Consider the following 27,407-nt stretch of genomic DNA (forward strand, 5'->3'; position numbering starts at 1 on the left):
CGGCACGGCGGCGGCGGCGCCGCCCGGCGCGCGGGAGGACCGCGGCGGCGCGTGCAGGCGCCCCCGGCGGCTTTTTTGCACCCCCGGGGCTGCACCGCGATCGATCCCCCCCCAACACCCAAAACAAAAGGAGGCGGAGGCGTAAAGCTCTGTCTAGTATTTTATTAGATTTCGTTTCCAATATGCCTGTATTGGAAGATTTAGGAGACAAAAAAGGCACAAACTCACATTGAAAGAAACAACGAGATAACCTAACCCATTCTACAAAGTGTGTGTTGCCAAAGGAAAGAGCACGATGAACCCATCAGAACGTGTCGGGGAGGCCCAGCGGGATGAACCCAGCGAGGTGCAGAGCGGGGGTGTGGGGCAAGCGACCCCGCCAGCAAGCCGGCCCGACCCAGGCAGCGGCGAGGTGTCTGCCTCAGGACCCCCGAACCCACCCAGCGTGGGTAGGAGAGAGGGTCGCGGCACAACCGTTGCCCTAGAACAGACAAACAGCCCAGCCATAACCCCTCCGGCAGCCTGCAGGTTGAGGGGTTCTTGCCAAAGCCCACGAGAGACACAGCACGGTAATGCTGCGCGATCTTCGCTATGCTCGCTAGCGGGAACCAAGCATCGAGACTCAAAGATCTTTATAGGGTTTGTCTATCCCAAGGCTGAGGGATGCTTTCACTTTGGATTAAATTGGGAGGAAAGAAAGCAGGGGGCAGGGAGGGGGGGGAAGTATTCAGGCTGGAGTTCCTGCGGGGGTTTTTTCCCCCAGTTTTTCCACTAATCAGGAAAGCTTTGTGTAAAAGCTCTTACTCTGAAATCAGAGGATCAAAAAAGGATTGCATGGTGGAATGTTACAATCTGCTTCCATAGCGATTAGTGTCATCGGACAGAAAGCCTCTTGGATAACACAAATTGAAAGAACAAGAGTGCTATGTGTATTCTCAGGTTGCCCTCAAGTGTAAGAATCCCTCAAAACATAACCAACAAACATGTGAACAGAAGTCAGTGCATAAATTCTCAGTTAAAAATACTTTAAACTGAAAGAACTGTAACTGGGGCCTACACTCCTAGAATACTTCTTGGAACAGCTACAGAAGATGCCACAAAACATCCTGGTCCCAAATAGCCTCACAGATTAAAATTTAGTTTCTTCACCTATTTTACAATAAATTTGATTTACTTCTGCCTGGTGAGATTGCTAAAAATCCCTCAAACCCCACCCCCACCCCGCAAAACCGTCTGAGGTCACTGAGAAGAGCCTGCCAGAGTTACTGGTACAATTCAGAGCTTATTGCACTTAGACATGAGTAAGGCAAAATAACAAACTAAAAATAAAGGGATAAACTGCCCCCTCCCCAGAAACCAAACGCCATCCTCTTCCTCCAGAGCATGCCTTATCTTCCCTCGCACTGAAAACAGTTCAGATCCCAGCACACCCTTGTTTAGCGTGGCATGGGATCATTTCAGGATCCCCTGCTTGCAGGAATGTGAAGGGCTGAAGGAGTCGGATGTGTTACAGAATGCCAAGAAGACTCCTCAAAAGTGGTGATACACCCACGACTGTGTTTGGCATTCAGTATTTCGTGTTAGTGCCGCCAAACACAGAAGTGGAACATAAAGTGATTACTACTAGGAAAAAAAAAAGAAAAAAAATCAAACATTGGGCCTTAGGCATAAGCAAAGAAATTGTTTTTTTTCTCATATGTATTTAATAAAGCAGCAGTTCTTTGATTCTGTTCTGCTTATTTGATTGTCTAAAGCTGATACCAACATAAGGATAGTTACAGTAAGTATTTGAGTTCATTAAATAACCAGAGCTCTTTACATTGTTTAACAGTATCCTTTGTGATCTGTAACTGACAGATATCCTAGAAAACAACTGCAGTTTTTTATAAGTTGCTTTTTTATAGCATGAAAGGAGATATTTTAGTCAGTCTTGCAATGGGAAGAATATTATTGCTGAGCAGAACCACCGACCCAGGCACCTGGAGGTAATCAGATACCAAGACTTTACTTGTACACCAGCTTTTGCTACATCCCAATTTGTCCAGGGAGAATCACATTATTATTAGTCAAAATAATTTTAGCTTTGTAAGTTATGGGAAGTCTTAGTAAATAAAGAACCAAGAAGTTGCAACATATGTCAAGCAACTTTTCATAATGGTTTTGTAAGACTGACACACACAGCTGAAGGACAACATAGCTACATGGGCCAAAGGGACCATGTACCACTAAATTGAAACTCAACAGTTATGTGCTGAAGGCCCTAGCGTGGGGACACTGAATGCAGCTTCTGTGCAGTCTTTAATTCACGTATACTAAGACAAAACGAAGTAATGCTGTGCAGAAGCCACATATCACGATTCATCGCAGACCAAGAACTATATCTGGCTACTCATGATTATGTATTCAGATTACATGCCATTAAATTTCTTACCCTGGGAGCAAGGATCAGAGCATAGAATTTTGTGGAATAGTTTTGCACTCTAAAATACTGACAGTTTCCCTCTCCAAATAGACATTCAAAGAATGGTGAAGGGCTGGGCAGGAACAAAGGTGGCAGTTTATCCCACTTGGAAAAAAAAAAAAAAAAAAATTCTAAGTCACCACATCACAAGACTATTTTAGCTAAAAATGCCACTTGGAAATCAAACAGGGCCACATGAAAATTGGTCTGAACACAATGAAAAAAAAGGAGGGAGGAGTCGTAAATACAGCGATCTCTAAGTCACACGTCTCCAAGGAGCTACCTCCTTTGTATACGTGCTAACATTGGAGTGCTTAGTACCAGACGGTCTATTTGCTCACAATATTAAGGGGCATCTAGAATTAGCTATGGGAGATTTAAAATCGCCTGCCGATTGGATATAGAAAGGCTTGATCCAGAGATGGTCCGTCAGTCAAGAGTGTGGATTCCCCGGGCCTTCCTGACGACTGTCTTGCAAACTAAAATAAAGAGACAACAGGAAAACATTTTAGAACGACTTTGGAAGAGCAGTGTGCCAAAAGAGGTGTCAGACTGAACCTTCAGAACACAAATGTGAGAGACACTGTCACCAGTGCAGACAATGGCAATACACCACTGCATCATTACACTTCAGCACTAATCCAGGGCAGAATTTCCAACACAGCCTAAGAATGACAAACAGAAATTGCAATTTAAACAATCTAACAAGTCCAGAGGCTACAATTGAGAAGACCACCAACTCATTTCTCTTCAAAACTAGAGTAAAAGTGAATGAAGAGGAAACTAAAAAGGTTTAAGTTGCATTAAAGAATTAAAATATATCTATCAGAAGATACCCCTTCAGACACTCCCTCACCTTATGTTCCCCACTTACCACCAAACAACCAGCAGGTAACAGAGGACAAGCAGAGGTAAACAGTCCTTGAGAAGGCTGTGGTTCTGCCCCACCCCATTCTTTCCAAGGATAGCTAGGATGGCATTTTACTGCCCTAGAAAAGTTGTGGCTAGTAACTTGGACTTCTCTACATTAATGGACAATCTCTTCTTTCTCCTTGTCTTCTTACTTCCTTAATACTATACCACATTTTTGTACAGTGTGTAAGAAAAATTCACCAAAACCAAACCCCAAACTGATTACACAATTTAACAGAATAAGGTTCAACATTCTCAGCACTGCTTACACGTTATCATCCAGCATGCTGTCTAGAATACAGCCTAGGGATTTGGCCAACAAAGGCAAATTCATATATGCTGTCCAGTATGATAGTCCCTCCTCTGCCAAGTTAGCATACTCATAGTGAAAGAGATGAAAAACAAGTCAACAGCTTAAAAATTGTCATTGCTGCTTCTCCTGCAATGTGCAAGTGTTGCTCCAGACCTTGTCCCATTAGTAAATACTGTTAACAAACAACGTGAGAAATATATTCCAGTCATATTTGCAAGGAATTTTCAATTTCCAAATGCATTCTAAGTATTTGCAGGTCCAACCTATTCTTTCAGGACTGACAAAAGTTTCTCTGCAAGTCATAGAAAGTAACACATGCATTGCAGAAATAAGAATAGCTGTAAAGTCTACAAAATGTTCTAACACATTTTTCTTAGACTTTTCACTCAGACATTTCTTTAGAATAGTTCTGAAACAAGACAGTGAACTCACTTGTCAGCCTGTCAGTGAAACAGGTTTACTCTAAAAACAATTAATACCACAGATTTGCCTGCCAGAAGCTATGAACAAGATAATTTCTTACCCAAATGTATTTTTTCTCCTAAATAGAGCAATAGAGGAGTTTTGATACCTACAGTGCACAAGGAAGAGGTCATGTTAGTCATCTGCAGCCGTCATTCCTTTCACTGGATCTTTTTCTCTCATCTGAAAAAGGAAACACTATTCAAGTACTGATTCTTACATGATGTTATCTCAAAATTTATTGGTATGGAACACATTAAGCCACCTCCTTTATGCAAGACACTGATTACACCTGAGCATCCCAAATCAGTGTTTGTGAATATACACATGCAGGCACCATTTTTGGTTAAGCTGCAGGTCTGCTAGAGATCTGGAACCATTATCCAAAGGGCAGAGTGTACAAGAAACTATAATGAAATATCCTGAGGCATGAAGGAAGAGAAGGGTGCAGTGCAGGACACAAATCATAGAACAATATACTCATTATTACCAAATTTGTGTTTCTCGCAGTAAGAACCCTGTTACATATCCCCACTACCTGCTTATAATACTTAGAGGTAAAAATCCTTTTACTGAACTGGTTTTTGGTAACTAACGAGGACAAAAATTGAGCTTCAAGTAAAAGCTAATAGAAGATATTAAAGCAGTAAATGAATCATTGCCACTCATACCCTCATTACCTGTGGTTCAATACATTTATTGGCTCAACAACAAACAGAAGGAGAAGTCCACAATGATTAGGAGGAGATGCCAGCACCACAGAGTCATAGCCAATCATTCAAACCACAAGTAACATGACCTAAATAGCAGGAGGACAATACGCACAACGCTACGACAATGCAGCAGTCTTTCCTCTCTCTACTGTACTGGATAGAAAACAGTTCCTCGCATAACCTACACCTGCCCTGCTTTTCCACTGACCTCATCCAGCTGTCTCTTGGTCTCATCCTCCATCCTACGAATGTCCTCCATAGTCAGATCAACCCACTTATCAAGCCAGCAAAAGAGCTGCCGATGGAAGTTTGTGAAGAGACGCTTTTCTTGCTGCAAAAGGAGGAGGAATAAAACATACAAGCGAGCTTACTCATAGGGCAATTAATATGGATCTAACTGGATCATAACAATTTTCAGAGATGTGTACACTGAAGAACCAGCTCCCTTGCCCACCTTTCTATATAGCTGCCACAATTGGAAACTGGAGCTAGCTAATTTTTATTCTTCTAACAGAATATCTAGAGCCTTGAATCCCCAGAGAAATGAATATTTTTTTTCCAAGCCTAGACAGCAGCCTGCACAGTGCATTGAAAGAATTAGTGAATGCTTTAGTAATTTCATTTGATTTGACAGTATTGTTCTGACTGAATAAAATGCTCCAGGTTGCGTTTACTTAGAGCACGATAGTTGGCCTGAAGATGCAGAAAAAAGGAGAAACAGAATAAAAGTATTTTTAAAATAATCCTTGACTTGCTAAAAACTGGAGGTTAGCAAGTGTAAAGGGTTGACATGCACCTATCTTGCTTTTTTCTTTTGCAGTGACCTAAAAAAAGCCTAAACTTGTTTTCCACAGTTTTTCAGCAGAGGTAACTAATGTGCACAAGTTGCTTCAAGTTAGGAGCAATTTATTTCCATTTTATAGGAGATAAGCTAGACAAAATCATTGTATAAGACAGGGGTATACAATGCCTCTTGGAAAGTTCTCATTAAGGAAGGACACTTCAGTTTTACCAATTATGATTTCACATCTGATAACTTGCTCTCATCAAAAGCAGCTCGACTACTTTGACGCAAATGTGTAGCTGAAGAGACACTCATAAAGAGAAAGGGATTCAAGACACTGCTTTGTTCAGGGCTTTTGTTACAGGTATTTGAAATCCTGCAGCAGCATGGTCATTCCCCCCTAGAGTTCTCTTTAGATTATATCACCAGAGAATTGGTTTTGCAGAAGCAGCACTGTAGTTTATCAATATTAACCACTGAGAAGTCTCCATGATCTGAAGTCATAGGCATTTTATGAACATAGCATTGCCTGGAAAATTGCACGTACTGATTCCCAGGTCTAGCATCCTGCTGCAGTTCAGGGGTTATGAACTCTGCCACAGAAAAAGCTCTTTTCGGGATACCGATGACTCATGTTTTAAGTTAATAAAATTTCCCACCATCTGCTTATTTTTTAACACAGGTTTTTCAAGCATCAGACTAGGAGAGGAAAACATGACTAGAGCTCTACGACTTGCCAGAAAGATCCTCAGCTGATTAGGATCAGATAACTGAAGCTGTAGCTATCTCCCCACAAAAACATGTCTTGCCCTTGACCAAAATAACCCTAGCATACATGCATCATCCCATCATTCACAAATCAACTCCCAAATGACCGCAATTCTCAGGCTGATCTAATAAACAACACAAAACAGCTAGTTTACTTTTATACATTAGAGTGAAAATGGTTCAATAGCCAATTCACAGATCAGCCAGTCCTGCTCTTGGATTAGCAGCAAATTGAATCCAACTTTAACTGATTGCAGTATATCAGGCAGAGGCCTTGACTGTATTGCCTGAGGTGACATGACTGGACTTAATATCTCCGGGCAGCATACGCTATTAGAAGAAGCTGAGGTGCTAAAGCAGATGGGAGATGAAACGTGTCTCATTTCCACATCTTTCCCCATCAAAGAGCTCACTTACCTTCTGTATAAAGTTCTCAACTTTATTTTGCAGACCCCACCACTTGAACTTGACTGTTACCAGTTTGTAAGCACACATGTATGGACAATCTGTCTGTTTCCCCAGCTCCTTCTGCAAAGACACAAAGATATTCACATCAGGACGCAGATCAAATGTCTCCAGGAAAGCAGCTCCTTCAGTTGTAACTGTGAAGTCTTTCCACAATTCCTCACAAACACCTTGCACCATTACACCTTGCCTTTTATCGACAAGTTTTGTCACATCTTTGCTCACACCTTTTCCAGGCTTTTAAAGCACATGATGAAAACAGACTCTAGTTTTCTCCACAGGCGGCCTTCCCTCCATTTTGAGGATGGACCATTCCTTCCTCTCCTCTGTTCTCCATTTTTCTTCCATTAAATTTATGTCTTTCAGTATCTTCACTGTTACGTCATGGCTACTTAGCTTCCTTAAAAGTCTTTTGACAAAGTCCCTATCTAAAACATTTTGGAAATAGATTACATCATCCGACTCATCCACAAAATTATCAAGCCTTAAAGAAAACTCCACAAGGTTTGTAAGGCAGACTTTCCTACTTCCTTTTACAGGCGCCATATCCACTCTTCCCAAATGAATCATATCAACCTCATCTTCTACTAAATTTGCCTGCTAGACCTCAGATTTGCACACCCCAGATCCCACTCAGGGTCCATTTTAAAGACTGGTATCATATTTGCAGTTCTAGAGTCTTCAGATTCCAAGGATTTAAGTGAAAGGTTAAACACTGCTGCTCATAGCTCAACTATTTCATCCTTCAGTTCTCTTGGCTGAACCCTTGGGCTGAACACCAGACAGCTCTGATGATTACTTGGAACTCATTCTATCTATGTCTACCAAACTCTTCCATTTCCTTTAACTTCAGAACAGATCACCAGCTGAGTTCTGCGTTTCCTTCTACAAAAGCGAATCCAGTGTTTTACGTAAGTATCTTTGGCTCCAAACCCCAGTATCTATACTTCAGTCACTCAAGCTGATATAGTTCCTGAATTTCTGCGATACATACCTTCCAGTTGGGACCCAGAGGTCCACGTCCAGTCTTGACAGATTTAAATTTTGCTGGATCTTCTTCTGCCTTGTAATCCTATTGGACAGACACACAAGATTAAACACAAATTATCCTACTGTTACCCAGCTGCTCACTGTCACAAAGGATTTATTTTTCTGGTGGGCAAAGACTAACCTCTAACTGCCTTCTTAAGAGCTACTGTTTTCAGACTTCAACATTAGGTCAGGCACTCTTCAAGGAAACATATTTCTCCCCCCTGTGCTGTGTCCTAGACCTATGTGAAGAAGTGGTAACAAACTGATATGACCTTTGTAAGGACTCCTTTGGGGTAAGACTATCAGAAGATCTGTAAACCCCCAGGATAGGTTTCCTGTAACCACTCGTTCTTTGGGAGCTAAACACTGCTGCTGCAGAAAATAGCTATGCTCTCTGGAGCTGCCATATCTAGTATTTTTCACAGCACTGTATCAGTATGATGCTCACATATTGCACACTATAGAAGACAAGTACAGTCAAAGTCACAGTACCTCCAAAAAGAAAAAGGCATCAGTTTTGCCCCCTATTACACAGGAAATAATCTGCAGCATTCCCCTCCTGCATCTTGGATTAAGACTGGGGTGTGTGCTCTACTTCTACCCCCAATTCAATTAAAATGAAAACAAACTCAAATCACCATCAGTTTAGTGCTAAAAGTGATCAGTTGGTAGCATCTTCTTTGGGAGTCTTCTGCTCCAGGTGAATTTTCCTTGCTCTCTGACAGCATTTAATTCAGAGTTGTTTGTATTTGCAGATACAGCTTAGTACCTGTCTAACCTATCAGAATCAGATGCCACTTGTGTTCTAGCAATTCATCTTTACTGGAAAGAAAAGCTAAAATAAGTACTACTTCTAGTTTAATACCCAAGGCCAAGTTTGAGAGCAGGTAAATTAGCCATATTTGAATGGTATCAGAAACACTAAGTGGGGAAACTCAAACAACATTCCATTTTTATACATTTGGGTTTTTTTCCAGTACAGTACAGAAACATCGCTTAGTTTCTTACTAGAAACTGTAACTGAAACTACATCAACTGTAGTGATTCTTAGAACAAAGTATTAGCTACTTGATTTCAAGACATGCTTGTGAAGGCATGGGTCAGTTTCAAAGAGGAGGCAGTTTAAGTAAGATCCTGTATGGAAAGGGCAGTGTCATTTCTTGCTATTCAAGCATTATAATCAGCTGCAGTGCTGTAGAACTACATATATGCACACTGTTACATGCACTGTAAGGCTAAGCAACACATTTTACAGACAGTATTGACATAGCTTTTAAAAAAGAGCTCTTCCTCTAGCTTGCTTAAGCACTTTTAAGGAATGCCTTTCCTCCTCTTTCAATCCTCTCATTTTTCCTGTTACCTGCAACTATCCCTGGGAATACAGTTTGTACATTATCCCTCTTCTAGCACAAGGCCTCCCACACTAGGGAGCTCTTACCCACCTACCATACCTTGGGAAGTACTTGACTCCGATCAGCAATGTCTATATAAATAGCTTCTACATTCTTCCATACATCTGGCTCCAGTTTATGAACCTGCAGTGAAAGTACAAGTCTAATGTAACTGATTCAACTAGCGAACACTCCCATTCTAAGTTTGTAAAAAAACAGATGGAGATGCAGACACCCAGAGTTCCCCTTCCATGTACAGAGAGGACACACAATACCAGACCTTCTAAAGAAGTAAAGGTGCTCACACAGAACAGGTGTTTAGGGGGACAATTTTATTGAGCATGTATGAGAAGCCAACAGGAGAGAGTCTCTGCCTTGCTAGTGCAATAAGCATTTCAAATCCAGAAACACAGCAAATAGACAATTCCACAAAGCAATTCTCTAATCTAGCATGGAAAGCAGCATTGTGACATTAAAGTGATGAATAAAATCCACGACACAAGTACTTACATTCTCTTGTGTTCCAAGATCTGATTTATGCCAGGTTTCAATTTTGATCAGGAAGTCATCCTTCATATACTCATTCTGTCATCAAAATAAAGCTTCTTATTATTCTTTGGATATACAACTTGTCTTCTTATTAGCTAGATAAGCATTAGGAAAGTCAACTCAAAGAATTATAAATAAACCACAAGTTGTTCACTGAAAAAACAAATTCCATTGTTTTAATGAAACATTTGGAGTTTATAAATAGCTTTTTCTTTAAAGGACAATATCTGTCACTCTATTTAGAGTTTAGAAGGAGTAACATAAGTTAACCAGGCAGAAATTGTCTTTTCAAAGAGATTATTGATCTAGCACTGAGTACATATTTGGATGCAACTCTTCAAATGAAGAACAATATTAAACTGATGTTTTGAGAGCTTTTGACACTTGAAAGGGAAGGGACAAGAAGCACAGTACTGCCAAGTAAGCAAAAAACTTTCCATTTCTCATTATTACAGTGAGTAGAAAAGGACTTCCAAAGGTAACCCTATCCTCCCTCAAGGGAGTAGAAACAAAAGCACAAGCCAGTGCAACACTCAGCATGTAAAAAGGAAATATCAAACTCAGAAGACAGATTACTCAAAGGGACATAATGGTATGAGCTAATTTTCTTTTAATCAGTTTATCTAGGCAATGGTACATTCCCATTGGCAAAGCTGAGCATTGTTGCAGTAAAGAAAGATCTCTATCCCTAGCTGCAAAGTGTGTGTGGATATGCCACAGTTGGTAAGGGGGTTTAATCCACATGATCTTACGATTACAAAGGCTAAAGTGCCTTTAGCTCAGGCTAAAGAGCTGCTTATACCCAGAATGCTTCATTTCAGACATTACACATGCTTCCATAGATCATCAGTAAAAACCATACTTACTGTAATAACTGGTCCAAGAAATCAACACATGAAAAGAAAGAGATACAGTACTTTAGTGAAAAAAGAATGTACAGCAACCATCGCCCTCCTCCCACTATCAGCAAAACAAGGACAACTTCAGCTTCCCAGGGGGCTGCTGATACTACTGAGGAAAAAACCCTAGAAGTCAACAAAAAACAGCTGACTTCACCCCCTTCTCCTCTGGAAATTCCCAGACTTGGAGAAACGCAGAGGAGCAGCTATTAATTATGTACTGCCACTTCTGCTCTCTGGACTCCAGCCAGCTGGATGAGAAGATGGAATAAGTATGTTCAGCTGACAGCATTTTACCAATCCTTTCTCAGCTTGCAGATAAGAAACCTCTCCATAGTTCTGAAGCAAACACATGCTGGATTTCAGGCCAGTGCAGACCTCATTGCTCCTGCCCACAGTAACCAGACCCTCTGCATCTCTACTGCTCATGGTAACTAAACTCCCTGGGTAGTAAGACTCAATTATTCAAGACAGAAAAGCAATTAAAGATCCTGTAACAGTCAGCATCTGTTCTACCTGAGCCATCAAGAGTATGTTAGCAATTCTACTCAAAAATAAGGATGTTTGAAGCTACAGTTGAACTTTGTTGGTTTGTTCTGAAGTTTACCGTGAGGGCTTTACTAATAAGCAATTTTGTTTTAAAGGTACTATTACAGTTTGTGAGTTTCCAAGCCAACATCCTGTAGACAGTACCATCCCATATCACCTATCACGCACATCCAGCTACCCTAATTGCCTGCTGCTGGGCTTTGGACTGTTCTAAACCCCTAACAATTTGAAAATTGCTTTTTACAGCAATTTACAGAAGGCTAATTATTTAGACTGACATGTTGGGGTGGAGGGAGAGAACAAGCAAGCAGAGCTGAGGCTAATTTTTAAAAGGCTGAACTTCATCTCAAAGAACTTTTCATTATTTCTGCAAGAAGGAGTTTTTTTCCTGCTAGTCCAAACAAAATGCTGAATAAACCAACAGTAATTATAAACCAGACCCTTCCCACCTTCCAATGACTATACACCATGACTAAGCAGCTGCCTTAAAACAGGTTCCTTCACCTTCCTAGTTTCTTCTCTGTGGGGAAGACTCCTCATTTGTAAAGCAAACAAATTAATCTCTTCAGAAATGTCCATTAAAACTTAGATGCTCAGCTTGAGGTGCACTTGAGGTGTTACAGCATCAACTCCTACACATTTCAGTTGCAGTTACAACTTCTCAATTTCTTGACATTTGGCCACAGGCCATGCTGACACTCAGAAGAGTGGAATGCACATCAAATTGCTTTTCTAAAAACATTTAAGCAGCATTAAGTCAGACTGCAGAAAAGAACCAAGAACATTGCTCTTGTATGCATTTACAACTTCTACAGTAAAAATGAAGTGAGGATTGCCTAATAGTTATAACTGTGGGCTGGTGCTAGGGAGAACAATCTCATTTACAGTTCATACTCTCAAAGGAGCAAAGCAAGGCTTCAATTCAAAATACATAAACCCAACATATTACAGCACAAATAAGTATGCAGAATTGCAGAAAGGTATAAGCTAGGCATTTAAATTCCCCCAATCTACAGTACTACTTTGTATATAATATGCATATTAAAGTAATAATTGAGCTTTTCAGAGGAGATATAGGGAAATGTAAGAAGGATGATCTCATATAATCAAAAAAATACCATGAGGCACAATTAACTAAAAGTACTGCTTTATTCAAATTTAAAAGGCTCTATGTAGTAGCTGGTGTGCAAGTAAGCAGTGCTGCAGAGAGCAGCACGCCAATATCACCTTGGTACAGGAGGGCACAAGCAGAAGTACCACTAACTCCTAAAGAGTGAAACAGGTTTAGTTGTTACTATGTCCCTGGCTCTTAAATTTCAAATTCTAGTGAGAGGGCTTACTTGGTGTAAGCCAGCATGGCTTTTTATGTTGCACAAAGATTCACATGAGGCCATCCAAGTGTTCTCATGCATGACCAAAATACCTGAGTATGTCCCAAAGTAGAATGATTATGCACAAGCCAGTCTGCACTACACACATGGGTTTTTCTCTGCCACCCAATACTAACAAAAGAAGGTTTCAGCAACTTTTCTGAGCTTTTCTTGATTCATGTCAGGCTGGCAGATTCTCTAAACAGATTTGTCAGCCTCCGCATAAAAACTGCCTTCTGCTCCAACCCCCACAACAAACCACTTTCTATCTCATATTATATTGGTGTTTATTACAGTTGAGGATTTTTTTTTGTTGTTATGTTATCATTTCTAGCATATCAAAATCTGAAATTTCTTCAACTGTGTTGGAAAGTCTTGTACTTGATTTTAGTATCACATTTTTTTCCATTTAAGTAGAATTTTAGCAGTGTGTAACTGGAGGATAAGCAGCTAAGAGTGACAAAACAAGCTAACTCCATACCTTTGTTTCAGAAATTGGTAGAGAAGAAAAAGACGAGGAGGAGGATATAGCTAGGCATTATGTCTAACAAAAACTACTGGAGTCAACTTAGATCTGTTTCCACAATCTAAAGAATTAATGAAAGAACTGTCTGCATTTAAACCAGTTCAGTGTACTTAACATGGAAACAAATTAGACATTTACTAGCTAATTTAAGTAATATGCAGCAAGAAAACTGCATAAAAATGAGAAAGATAGGTTGTAAATAACTGTTTCAGCATCTTGAATTATGTGACACATTGAAAACTTATTCTGCAGCTGATGACAGTATCTGAATTTTGTATTTGAAATACCCATTCCACTAGAGTGCTGCATGTAATTTCACGTACTGAAGTAATGTTATCCTCCCCTACTGCAAAGCTTTTTTCTTCTTTTAAAACACTTCATTTAAAATTCCCTTAAGTAAATTGTTGAAAAATAAATTTTTCTGTATTGAGTTTCAAGAACAGTTGGAATTTTTAAGTTTACAGTTCCCATAGTAACTGTACCACTACCAAATAGCAGAAAATGTATCCTTCAAAGATACAAACAGCATAAAACAGCCAAAATACTACATAAGTTTGGAGGCAAAGTCAAATTTGTAGTTCCTACAGCAAAAAAGACCAGAAAAACAGTAGTGGTGAAACATTGTGGCTGATAACTTCAGTGAGTAAATGCAGAAAATGAGTTTGACGTTATTTCACCACTTTGCATAGCTTCCAGAGCCTTACCCCAGACTTGGCAAATGGATTCACTTTATGCTTGTTGGATGAGATTTGGATATCTGTGTCAAGCCCCCAACCCAGAAGCAACTGTAGCATTACCTGTTCAACCTTCACTAACCTCAGATCCTGCAATTGAGCAAATACCTATTGCATAACACTTGCTCCCATCAAACTGCACTAAGCAAGAGGCAACCAAAATCTTTCATGTTCCCCTCTTGCATTCTACTTTTTTTTTTCCCCACCAGTCTATGCTGTGCTTGAGGACATAAAATCATCCCTCTTATATTCATTTCACTAGTGTTACACATCTGTTCCTTTAGTAGGATTAACATCCGTTTCTTGGTCTGTTCTTTTCCACTGTCATTCATTAGCAGTACATCAGACAAGGGCATTTTTTTAAACTCCACAGCACTGCGTTTTGCTTTTCTGACCACAGAAAGAGCTTAGAGAACAAAAATCTAAGATTTAAGAGCTGAAACAGCTTCCTTACTGGTTGCCTCCTTCCTTATCCCCTCCTACCCTTCCCCCCACCCTCAAGAAACCAAAAAGCCAGCAATCCACAGTCCTTCCACACACACTCACCAGTTCTGCAGTAGGGATAGGCATTCCATGCTTTTTCATGTATATTCAGAGCTCCTTCAGGAGCCAGCATTCTCACAAACGTTGGCACTTTGCTGCAGAATTTGAAAATAGGAAGAAAGGCATCAATAAGAACTACATGTAATGAGAGCTATGGCCCACTCTGAGACAGGCAGAACATCACCTGAAAGGCAGATACTAGAGACTTGCACATGTGCACACTGGTGAAATTGGTGGGGTTCTCCCCACCCCCAGTACGACGATTTCCAGAGACTGCTGAATTGGACAGGTTAATCTGAACCTTCTTTACATAATGAAAGGAAAGAAAAAAAGGGGAAAAAAAAAGGATGCTGAAAACAGGTTGAAATCTAGGAGGCATTTTGCTCTTTAGCCAAATTGAAGTATGAAAATACCGGGTAACAGGATCATATGTGCTTTGAAAAGCTCAGAGCCAGATTTTCTTGGGACAACAGCCACGCTTATAGGAGTGGATAGGTGTACCAGTGATGCTCACTTCCAGCTGTACCATGTGGCAGCTGCTCTTATACTCCTGTCTTACGTCCATGTCTTTCAGCCTTTACATAATCTGTGATTTACACAGTCACTGCAACCCTATTGCATCTTCCTCCAGTTCCTCTTGGCTGAGAAACCTCCCCAACTCCGGGAATAAAATGTTTCGCATACCTCTGTAAGTGGTAGATCTTGTGTGTGTACTGCCCACGCTCTCCATCTCTTTCGTAGGGTTCGTTTACCAGGACCTCCACCCCTTCTCCTCCACCAGTTTCATTTTTACTGGCTTCTGCCACAGAATACAGCTGTCCCACTTGATACTAAAGAAGTTAAAGACACATTATTATGATAGCTATAATTTAGCAGAAGTAATAACTTTACCAGAAGCAGCCATGGATAAATTTATTATCTGGGGAGAAGGCAGAGAAAAGGACATCCACTTGTGTGTCCAGATAAGCAGCTCTTTTAATTTCATTTTGATATAGAAAGCTTGAGTGCTAGTTAGGAGGAAAGCACTGCCAATAGGATAGTTACCTTTAACCCTTAAATCTTGAGCTCCAAACCAACACAAATTCAGGAGAAAGTAAAACAGATTAAAGGAGCATCAGGGCAACATTTAAAGAAAACGCCAATGACCTCAGGCATACTGTAGCAAAATCCATTGTTTTTCCACTCTTTTTGGCCCACAGGTATCCCAATTGCTCAGGTCTAATGGAGAATAATGCACTGCTGTCCTAAATTAATAAGCATACAGTACTTTATCCAAAAGAGTCCCAAAGAACTTCACATGAAGGTTTTTTACAAAGTTGAGGGTAGGAGGGAAGGGAGTGAAGAACTGCAGAAGGGAGATGGAAGATAAAGGGTACTTGCACGACCTAATTTAAGTGCTCTGAGAAACATACTTGTTAGATGTGCACAGCTTAGGAGCCCATCAGAGTCAAAGATGAGCATCCCCCTAGTGCAGTTCAAGACAACTAAATAAGAAACTTGAAGTAAAGAGGGTATTTGCACCAGTGGGCTTTCCAGTGAAATGCTGCTACCTCTTAAGGCTGAATATACTGAAATTATCCTTTTTGGCCTTTATGACAAGGCCTGCTAACGTACTAACATGCTTAAACCTCTCTTGCCGAAATTGACACTATGATCAGATCGGGTTGTTTCTCATCAGTGAACACCCCTTTCCCTCCTGAACCTACTTCAAAACTCTGTTCTGTCAGGTCCTCTACAACCAAGCCTCTTCTTTCTTCTCAACTATCTTTATCCAACCCCAAATGATTTTTTACCTCCACATAAATAAATCCATTCTGAAAACTTTATCTAATGAAATAACTGAAACAACTAGTGTACCAGATGACCAGTTGATCCATGCTGTCACTGGTCCCCCTATTATTTTTCCTACTATCTTTGTCTTGGGTTGGGTTTTTTTCTGTGTCACACTTCCTCTTAGCCATGAGCATTAAACCACTAACAGGGAGAGTACAGAATATCAACAAACAGTAAAATTCTTACATTAAGATCATTTTTCAGTCACTTACAGACACTTACTTGGCAGCATTATTTCCCAGGAAATCACTCAAACTACTTGATACTATACAATCTCTTTCATAACAAGCATGCCCAAATGTTTCACAGGGAACAGCAGAGGAAAAAAAATCAAGAATACAAGCAAAAGAGAACATTCTTCTGTGCAAAAGATGTAAACACTAATACACTCTTGCCTCTGGTAGCTAAAAAAGGGGATGCAGAGCTCAAAAGAAACATGATCAAATGAAGAAAATTCACGCAGGTCTCTTTGAGGCAAAGTTAGATGAGCAGACAAGGTTTGAGGATGAAGAAACTAAAGCTTAAAGGAAGTGTTCAAGCTTAACAGAGTTAAGTTTTCAGAATAGAAAGCAAGCAAAACAGCAACTGTTGCCAAAGGCAGTAGAGAGAGGCAGCCTGAAAGGGTAATCCACAAAGTGTTAGGCAACAGAAGTGCAATGATTAAAAAAAGAAAAGTCAAAACCCCAAAACACTCCAAAAAATAACTACAAAGCAATGGAACACTGTTTAGGCCTTCCTCCTTTTCCCCAGCATAGCACTGTGCATCAGAATCAGGAATAGCGCTTACCACTCCCTACACTGAAACCCAGGCTGGAAAAGTGGAATGCTGCTCTCAGCTGACAACCCAGAAATACTTCACTGGGCTGGTACATCTTCAGCAATGACGGAAGATTTCTACAGTGGTTAAATTCTGTTGTGAGAGCATCCAAAATAAAAACAATACCCAAGCTCTATGGTGTTTTGTACCACCTGGTGCTAACAAAGACCAAGAAAACATTTATTCCTATTGGAAGAGTAGTAGATGGTAAGCCAAAGTAATAAGCTAGATGTCCTGGCCCCAGTTAATCTGGGGCAGGGCAAAAAGCATACCAGACCACTTTCAAGCTAAGAGCAACAGCTCTGCTGGATCTCTCCCGAAGGTACTGGCCCAGGTTATACAAGCGCCCCTCATTTGGCTGGACAGTTCCTGCACTGTCACCAGCAGATTGGGTTTCAGTCTGGATTTTGGGCTGCAATACAACTCTCTGCCTTCTGACATTTCACACACTACATTGCTTTCCTTATGACTCCCTACAGATGACCCATACAAAACAAAATACTCACCTCCCTCCAGAAGAGCAAAACATGAGAGTTGCAAAATCTTAGAAGCAAGTTGATTTAGTAGAGTAAGAGCCACATGTACACACATAGAGAATAGAACTTATCATGAGTTTGGCAACTACAGCATTAGAGGGGAGGACTGAATGGCTTTGACTGCTTTGCAGCAAGTCTCAGGACATGTCTCCAGGGGCACAAACTAATTCCTCTTAGTAACAGTCTCTCATTCATTCCTTCTCCCTTTTAAATACGTGGGTCAAAGTTCAGACACTAAGAAGATAAGCCCTTTGGTTTGGCATCTTCACCATTTAATCTCCCCTGTTATTTCTGATCCTTTAATCACATTGATAAAAGAGGAAAAGGCCCAAATAAAACTGTCCCAACGAACAAATCCCACAGCATCTGCCTGCAAAAGTTATCAGAAAAACAGATTCTGGCTCCATGAAGCCCAAAGTGTCAGACAGACCCACCCTTGCAGACCTGAGAGCTCCAAAAAACCTTATTCTCTTCTGCAAGAAGTCACCCTCTTGATCTGTGTCACAACACCTCTTATACAGCTGACAGTATATCTTCATTACACCAAATTTCTTTCAGAAGGCCTGATCTCAATGCAGCCATCTTCAAGAACAGTTATTTTCCTGAAAGCCGCTTTGAACACAATTAATAAATAAGAGTTCTTTGTGTTTGGCAAGCTCCTTCCCATGTGAGACGAACAAAGAGGCAGCACAGAATGTGTACACACAGCTCTAATCCATACCAGCATTTCAAAGTGGCAGCTGGCAAGACACCCACACAGCCGCTCAAGTCCACGTTCTCAAAGTTGGCACTGTGCAACGCGATGTTGGTCAGAGTACAAGAGTAAAGGTTGGCACCTAAGATACAACAAGGTTTTTTTCTTTTTGCTCCCTGCAGTACGACAATGTATAAAACAACACAGGAGTGCAGCTTGGAGCCTGCACTTAAGCAGGACCACATTTTGGCAGAGTTTCCTAGTAGAAGACAGTCTGCTACAGTCTAACTCCTACATCCCAGCCTTCAAGTTTTAGTCATCACCACGGCTTCTCTTCCACTGTTTTGTTCCCATCTTAGCAGTTACTTGGCTAACTATTCAGCATTGATCTCTATTCATTAAGTCACATCTCCCCAGTGCCTTCCTGATCACTAGCGTTCTCTTTAATTCCTTACTATTGGTTAAGCTCTGCCTGCCAGGTGTAAGGGGACTGAATACAGAATCCCTGGCATATCACAGAATGACACAGAAGGCTCCCTCAGCCCTACTACAATGCCTCAAAGTCATAATTAATTTCATTCCCTATCTTACACATTGGCATCAGACTTTTGGCAACAATTTGCATGAAGGCATGAACTCTTAAGTCTTTTGAGCAAAAATTGTTCTCATTAAAGTGAAATCAGAAGTCCTCTTGCTAGCCAGAGATGCTTAATGAGCAGCTACACAGTCAAGAGCCACAACAAGTCTCCAGAGCCCTATTTAAGGGTTTTGTGCATAAGGAAACCCTTGAAAGCAATGAAGTTTAACAGCTGTTTTGTAGTACTGACAGCAGTGTAGTGACCAAATGATGCACAGATCTGTCAGCATCTTTCCACACAGGAAGGCGGATGAAGCAATACACAAACCCAAAGCAGTAGTCATCCTTTGAGTTAATCCTGGAAATAGCCTTTCTTCTTAAGCATACCTTTAGAACTACCATATCATGTAAGTACATATGCAAAGCTAAGCAAACTTTAGAACTCTTTCCACTTCGAGTTCCTGAAATCTGGTCTGTCACATGAGAACCACCAGACCTTCAAAAGGGGCATCACTCAGGGGACATGGTGACAATATGCAAGTCTGGGGAGAAATTAAGCTTGGTCAAGTTGGCGGTCTATCCACAATCCAAGCACATTAAGGTGTTCTCTCTAGTATTTTCATTCCTTCTCTTCTAATGATATTTATTTGCTCTTTACTTTATCGACTTTTCAGCAGATTACTCAACTCCCTGGAACTCCTCCGATCCAGAGGAGAGGAATACACCTTCTGAAAGAGATGGCCCCAGGGCATCCTTAGACGAGGAAGTTGCTAGAGACCGACAGATTTACATACCGCCCGAAACCTCAATTTTCCACACAGGCAGCCTACACACAAGGCTCAAACATGCCCAGCACTGAACAGGCAGCCAGGGAAGGAAAAGAGCATAGTGAGGGACTCGCTTTAACTGGATGAAGGTTAATCCCAGTATCAGAGAACTGAGAAAAACCCTGTCCTGGGTTCCATCCAGTCTAACCCCCTCAAAGAAACAATCTGTATACTGATGCTTTGACTTTCCCTTTACATGGCTTGATACCTAGGAGGCATAACACTGTGAGACAGGGCTCCTGTTATTCAGACTAAGGTCTTCTGTTTATTGAGCTCTGGAGTGTCTTACCATTTACCCATAGCTTTCTCTAACTTGTAAGTTTGCATCCTTTGCTTACTTGATAAAGCTTACCATGTTAGTCCTTTCTTTGTCAAGTACGTCCCCATACAAGTAGCACTCAGGCACAATAAAAGATCCAAACATACCTACTCTAATACTTTAGTTGGACTTCTGTTAAAACTGCTTGAAACAGATTCATGCAGAAAGCATATAAGCTACAGGTAAGGAGTAAGCAACAGACAGACTTTGGGCATTAACAGCCTCATTCTTGCAGCAGCATAGAAGATAGACCTAAACCCACTTTCTGATCAGAGGTCTAGGCTTTTGGTCAGCATGTGATGCCTGTCACAGCAGACTGATCCACAGGAACAAGGAACTCAGCTTAGACATTGCTTTTCTTTTACTAGCCAGCCTCATGGCTGCAGGAACACACTATATCAAGTTCTAAACTGTGTTCTGTCAAAAGAGTAGAGAGTTATAAAAGAGATATGCTTAAAACAGTGCTGCCATGATCCAGCTCACCACTGTCTATGCCACAGTAGCTGCTATATTCAGGGGAAAGAAAAAAGAGTAAGAGTGTTATTATCGCAGCTCTCGCTAAGAGTTAGAACAAGCCCTTGACCAGAGCTCACAAACCAAAGGATCACAGCCAAGGATCACAAGGAAAAAAAAAAAAAATGGGAAGAAGAAATCTACTACAAAAGTGCTATAGACTCAGTGACCCAGTCATTTCAATTTCTCATCTACCTTGCTAGCATGAACATTAAAAAATGGAAAACTTTTATATGGTTAGATTCTCTGCAAGAGTGGTGTTCAATGCAGAAGGGAGGAAAGGCAAGTTGCGGCTCTCAGAGAAAACAGCAGGGAATTGGCCACAGACTCTGCACAGCTATGCCATGGCCAGTTTGGTGATCAAAATCACCATGTCTGTTATAAACTAGACTTCTTCTCTCAATGAGAGCTTTACCTAAACAAAAAGAAAGTTTTCTTTCTGTAAGAGCTAGAGAAGGCAGGTCTTAAAGAGTCCTAAGAAAGATATACACAATGTTTCTTTTGCTATACCAGCCTCACAAATCAGAAGAAATTGTTGATCTTTGTCTAAGAGTTTAAAACAAAAGAGTTCCAGCAAAACACAGTTTAAAGGGTAATTTGAATTTGTATTAAAGCTTCCTCTTCATGTCAAAAAAAATAGAAAAAAAGAACAATAGTATTAATCAAAAGGAAACTGCACTTCAGAACAGCCTGACAAGTCAAGATTTGTAATCAACATATCTGAAAGTACTTTATAGGAGAGATAATCAGTACCCTCAGGCTTAAAGAAATTCAATTATTTGGTCAAGATGATGGTGAATGAGTAACAGCTCACAGGGGTCTCGAAGACAGCTATATCCTTCTCTTGCATTTCCAGTTTTTGTTCATACAAACTGCTTTGATCACAAGTTTATTTACAGTCCTAAAGAAAGGAAGCAAGAAGAAAAGGACTTACCTCCTCCACAGACACAGGCAGGATAACGCGGCTGAAAAGGGAATACAGAAACAGAAAGTTAACAAATATCTCCACAGCTGCAAAATTTACAGGACACATTCCTCACTGCAATTGCTACACAGCTCTCCTCTCCCTCCAGTATTCCAGCATCCACCTAGTGCTAGCATCTCTAGGGCTTACTCTTTAGTCCCAAGACTATTTATATAATAGCCTCAAAGAGAATCAATACATGATAGAGCATAATTGCAATCCTGTACTAAAACTATAATTCTCATTGACCCTTACTGGTAATACCTTACCAGCCTACAAATCTACACAGCATCAAAACACTTCCATGTTCCTTCTCACTACATCCTTTCAACAGTCACATCTTATTTCTCATCAAGTTGTTGTAGAGTGTTGCTATGTGCTTCAACAATTTTGCAGAGGTCTGTGATAGTCACAAGCCATTGCACAATTTGCTTCTATGTCCTATCCAGTAGGAAACAACACTAAATAGAGAGCTATACAGAAGGCTTTCTCAGAGCTGACTGCAAAGGAAGGTGTTGCCATTTCTGTACATGAGTCACCTTTTTTCTCATTGTGGTTTCCTGAATGCCTCTTAGAATTAACTGGCTGGACTACAGACCAAAAACTGCCAGAAGTCACACTGAGATTTTTTTGAAAAAGACAAGAATAAAACTAAATTGAAAGCTGATAAAAATGCATGCATGTTAAGGCCTTTAAAAATATTATATCTATCTCCAAAACTAGATTTGTATTTGACTTCTGCTTTCAGTAAGGATGATGTTGAAACAAGGAACCAAAGCAAGATACAGATATGAAATGGATATGGCTACCATGGGTGGAAGAATTCCCAATTCTTTGGGAATTAGTCTCAAAGAAATTAGGATATAATGGGATGAGGAAAAAGTCCTCTTTATTAAAAAACTGATTTTTAAAAAGCAATACTGGTGAAAATCTTTTTTTTTTTTTCCTTCTACACTAGAGGAATGTTACCAGCAAGACACCACAAGAACAAACTGTAAGAGTGGCAAAAGTTTACAGATTATGCAAGATTACTTCTGACAGCAACACTTTATGCTGGCTGCAAAGTACTGCAGAAAGAGCTACTGAGAACTACAGGTGAAGTTCAGTGTCAATAAAAGCAGAATAATGCACTATAGGCACTCGTTTTGCCCAAACACATGGGGTTAATTAGCTCCAAATTAGCTATCACCAACAAATACTTGTGTTCTTAGGGAAAAGCATCGGGAAACATCAGCTCAGCAGCAGTTCAAAAGTAAACACATCAGAAACTGGAACACCACACATACACAAACACACACACACACACAAAAGACAGTTATGCTGCTATAATCTCTCATGCATCAACATCTTGAATATTGCATATAGTTCTGGTCACGTCATCTCAAAGATGATTCAGAACAAGTGAAGGAAGGTAAAAAAAGATGATCGGAGATGGGAAAGAGAAGAAAGTAGTTAGACTAGGCTTTTCAGCTTGGAAGAAAAAACAGCCAAAGGTTTAAGATATGGTAGAGCATTAGAGAGTCATGAATGGTGTGAAAAAGTGAATGGAGAAGGAACAATTACTATGTCTTATAACAGAACAACTCAGGAAAGAATATAAATCATTAGGCAACAAATTTAAGACCAATCAAGTGTACTTCTTTACATCATGCATACTTAAGTTATGGGATTCCTTGCCAAACACAAGAAGTATAAACAATTTTAAAATGGGATTTGATCAATTCATGGAAGTCAGTATGCCACTTACCGGTAGGATATACTGAACAACCATCATCACCATTTATATATTGTTTCCTAAAAATACCTGCTAGAAGGCAAGATGGAAGAGGACCTTTTGTCCAATTCAGTATGATATTCATTACATAAGGGAGAACAAAAAAAAAGAAAATGGATTTCCACAGGTAGACCATGCCATCAAGCATGACATTAGGTTAGTTAACTGGATAAAACTGCAGTAACAATGAAAAGAGGGGTAGGATGATAAGAAAAGGCCAAAGACCAAGAAACGGAAGAAACAAGGGCTTTGGAATGGAGTTCAAATATTTTTCTTTAGAAAACCTGCCGTAAAAAGATTGATGTAAGCTAATGAAATTCCATTTAGGAAACTGGAAGACACTAGATCGGAGTATTATCTTGAGTTCAATGTTCATGAACAGAGAAACATAAACACAAAGAAGTTAAATAGTTTACAATTCATTTAGCTCAGCAAATCAAGAATGCAGGGGATGACTAACACTTATAGGTAGTCAAGTGATAAAGAAGGAGGAGGGAAGACTACTCAAGAGGATCCAGAGCAAAAGCTTTGCAGGAGCAGCAGTGAGAACAAAGACTCCTAACTTTGCAACAGAACTTGATCAACTTAGGAGAAATTATACGACATGGTTGCCTGCCACATCAAAGGCTTGAAAATGATGAAGAACATTTAAGATCCCTCCTAGATTAAAATCTGCTTCAAATGACAGCAAAGGGAAGTACAGCTGCAGAGAAGGTCAGTGTCATCATCACTTCACAGGAAAGGGAAGCGAGTCTCTACACTCTGATTCTCCTCAAGGTCTTCCAATGCAGTTTAAATCAAAATAAGGAGAGCAAGCAAGACCTCAACCAGCATGTACAAACCCTGAAACCAAAAAAAAATACAATCAAACAAATGAACAAAACCCATGCAGCTTATCTGTAGCATGGATGGGTAGAAATGAAAGATAAGTCTGAAAGACTGATAGGACATCAAATAAAAATGTTAAAGCTATCCCTGCATAACCATCAGTACAAGAAGCTGTACAGAAAAGATTATACAGATTGTCTGACAATAAAAGATGTGACATCAGGTTTTTGTTATATTGCTCTATTTCTGTAACATCTCCTAAAATACCTATGGAGCACATAACAATACCCATTTGATTTAGTAGGGTGGATCACAAGGGGTCACAGAGATGGAAGAATAATCTGCTTAGATGACATGCAGTTACAGTGCACTTATATTTTTACCACCGGCACTAGGTAGGCAGTAAGGTACTTGTATGCAGTGTTGGGGCAACCAGAACTAATCAAACAATAATAGCAAAGTACTTCAAATATCCAGGTCACACCAAAACAAGTAGTTTCTATATGCCTTAAACAACTGCTTCCTAGAACATGAGATTTAGTCAAAAAACATCTCAAATAGCATGTAAAATGGGCAACTTTCACATACGACATCAAGGAAGATTTATACCAGAACCAATACAGTGACGCAACTCGGAACGTGCAACTGTTAGAGCTAGTTGGGAATCCCAGGAAGTCAAAAATAAATGCTCATTTCTAAAGTACAGCAGCAACCTTGACTGTCCTTAGAGCCACACATGTCTTAATAAAGACACAAAGGAGGGAAGAAAAGAAACAGGACAACATAGCTGATGATAAGACTTTAAAAGTTTGGTGTCCTTTCTAAAATTAGAAATGGAAGCCTGTAAAAAGAAACAAATTTAGTAATTCTTTTAACCTTTAGTCTTAACATTTACACTTCATGTTTTGTTTCTGAAACAGGCAGTATGAAAGACCAGTAGGTATGTTGATCTGGTAAGGTAAATTATAATACCAAGTAAAATGACTTTTGGAAGCGATGCTCATCAAAATGAACTTTTCATAGTCTCAGAAATCTGAAAATTCAAAGTACATATGTTCCTATCTTTACAAGACGCCCTGTAGGTATCATAGCTCACTGGCAAGCGAGCTTTACTGCAGTACAGGGCAAGAGATTGTAAGCACAAGCATGAAAAAGATATATGAATGTGAATAGAAATAAACTAGCGAGGTGCTATAAGAGGAAAAGTACATTAACCAAATTCATAGGAAAATATCAACCAAACAGATGTCGTCAAAGAAGTTAATTATCTTTTCATGCACCTGAAACTAAGCACTTAGCCCAGGTTTCTGTCTGCTATCCAGTTTAACACTACAGAAGGAACGGTGTCTCTTAAATTCTACACCCCTATTGTTGGACAAAAATAGCAAGAGTTTAAGGATTGGTGAAAAAAAAATAAGTTAATCAAGTTTAAAGACAACTACAAGGATCAGTACAACCCTCAAGATAGTCTTAATATTTAAATCCACACCACGGTCCATGATCTGGCAAAGTAACTGCTATAAAGAGGACACTGTCATGTAGGTAAACGTGTCTAAGAGAAGACCTGAAAACCCACTTTATCACCGGGATCACAGCTACCTTCTACAAAGGCGGAGGGGGTGGGGGGCGAAAGGAACAAGAAGTCTCTTCCATCAGTCAAAAGAAGTTTAAAAGGATAGAATGGACTTAACTTTGGAATGCACTTAAGTTAACCTTAAGAACTCAGGAAAGTGCAGTAGTACACAGAGCTCGAAGACACCTAGCCAAAGTGCACCAGTCCAAAAGAGCACACCACATTAGCAAGCATAAAGGAGCTGAACGAAAGACTACGAAAAGCGACGTGACTAATAGTTACACACACTCATGACAGATCGTCCAGCCTGTTTTCCACCCCTTTTCTCCCATCATGGGGCAGGACAACCGCAGCAGCCTCAGGGACAGCAAAGAACTCCAAGGTGAGGTTTCCACATCAAAAAATATTTTGGAGCTATCTTATTTCTGGCACATTCACTCTTGTTGGGAGTCACTAGCTCGAAATTACACGGCTAAAGGAGAGGAGGAGGATCAAAACCAGGCTCCCCACTTAGCTCTCTTAAAATGAGAAGGAGGCAAGATGCCACTGTCGCCGTCGTCCCCCCCAAAACCACTGCGCATTGACCCCGACTCCGGCAAGGCCCTTGGTGCCATCAGTCCCGTCCCCCCCCTCCGGGGCCACCGGGAACATCTTCCCCCCATCCAGTGCGGAGCCGGCGGCGAGAACAAGGGCCCGGGGAGACCATTGGGGGGGGGGGGGGGGGGAAACGAACCGGGCCGCCCGCCGTAGGGCTCCCCGAGCCGCCCGGCCGGGCACCGGAGAGCCGCAGCGTCGTTCCACAGAGGGAGGGGGACAGCGAGAGGCCGGTGGCCGCCGGTTAGCCCAAGCGGAGGGTGCCGCTGGCAGCCGCCGGCTCCCGGGGCGTCCCCCCCGCCTCCCCGCCGCCACCGTGACCTTCACTCCCGCCCCCACCGGCACCGCGGCCCTCACACAGCGCTCCCCCCGCTTCACCGCGGCCCCACGACGGCCGCACTGCAGGGCAAGGCCCGGCTCCCCCCCCCCCACCCCGCGGCTAGTCACCGCGCCAGGCCCGGACGAGCGCCGCCGGGAGCGAACGGCGATGACCGGGACACCGGTCGGCTGAAGGGGGCCGGGAAGCTCTCCCCGCACTCACTATTCCTTGATGAGCACCATGGCGGCGCCGCCGCGCGCCTGCCTCCCGCCCGGGCCGGCCCCGCTGAAGGTGACAGACGCCTCCCGGCCGCTCCGCTGAACCGCGCCGCACCGGGACGGGGAGGGGAGGGGGGGGAAAAGGGAGCGGGGGGGGGGGGAGAGGCCGGGGCGGCGGGAGCAGGGGCGGGGCGTTTCTGCGGCAACGGCTGCGTCACGGCGCCACGCAAGCGTCTTTACCTCACCACCACCGGCAGCAGCAGCCGCGGCGGCAGCAGGGCGCGTGCGGGCGCGAGCCCTTCCCGCCCTTCCCCGCCGGGGCGGGCGCGAGCGTTTCCCTCAGCACACTCCCGCCGCTCTCCGCTCCCCCCCCCCTTCCTCCGCCACAGCCCGGCGTGAGGGAGACACGTTCTTCAGCACTAACACCCCCACGCTCGCTCCTCGGGGTTTGGGGCACGTTTGGTCGGTGACTGAAAGCCCCCCTCTTTTTGAAAGGTGGGGAGGAGGGCTGGCAGAGGCAAGGTTGACGAGGGCAACAAAGTTGTTGAGG

The 27,407-nt window shown here is 41.6% G+C and overlaps 1 protein-coding gene across 1 annotated transcript; it reads right to left on the reverse strand.

Moving 5' to 3' along the window:
- Positions 1-147: 147 nt before the first annotated feature.
- On the reverse strand, positions 148-27,017 carry PITPNA (phosphatidylinositol transfer protein alpha). Its single transcript, XM_075032643.1, has 11 exons — positions 26,862-27,017; positions 21,522-21,552; positions 15,156-15,301; positions 14,467-14,566; positions 9,812-9,886; positions 9,362-9,445; positions 7,873-7,950; positions 6,831-6,941; positions 5,070-5,192; positions 4,262-4,331; positions 148-2,940 (listed from the first exon to the last, which is right to left on the reverse strand). The coding sequence occupies exons 1-10, from the start codon at positions 26,879-26,881 to the stop codon at positions 4,284-4,286; spliced, it is 816 nt and encodes a 271-aa protein (XP_074888744.1). The 5' UTR covers positions 26,882-27,017; the 3' UTR covers positions 148-2,940; positions 4,262-4,283.
- Positions 27,018-27,407: the final 390 nt, after the last annotated feature.

The sequence above is a fragment of the Buteo buteo genome, chromosome 7, assembly GCF_964188355.1.
Source record: "Buteo buteo chromosome 7, bButBut1.hap1.1, whole genome shotgun sequence".
In the NCBI taxonomy this organism is placed as follows: domain Eukaryota; kingdom Metazoa; phylum Chordata; class Aves; order Accipitriformes; family Accipitridae; genus Buteo; species Buteo buteo.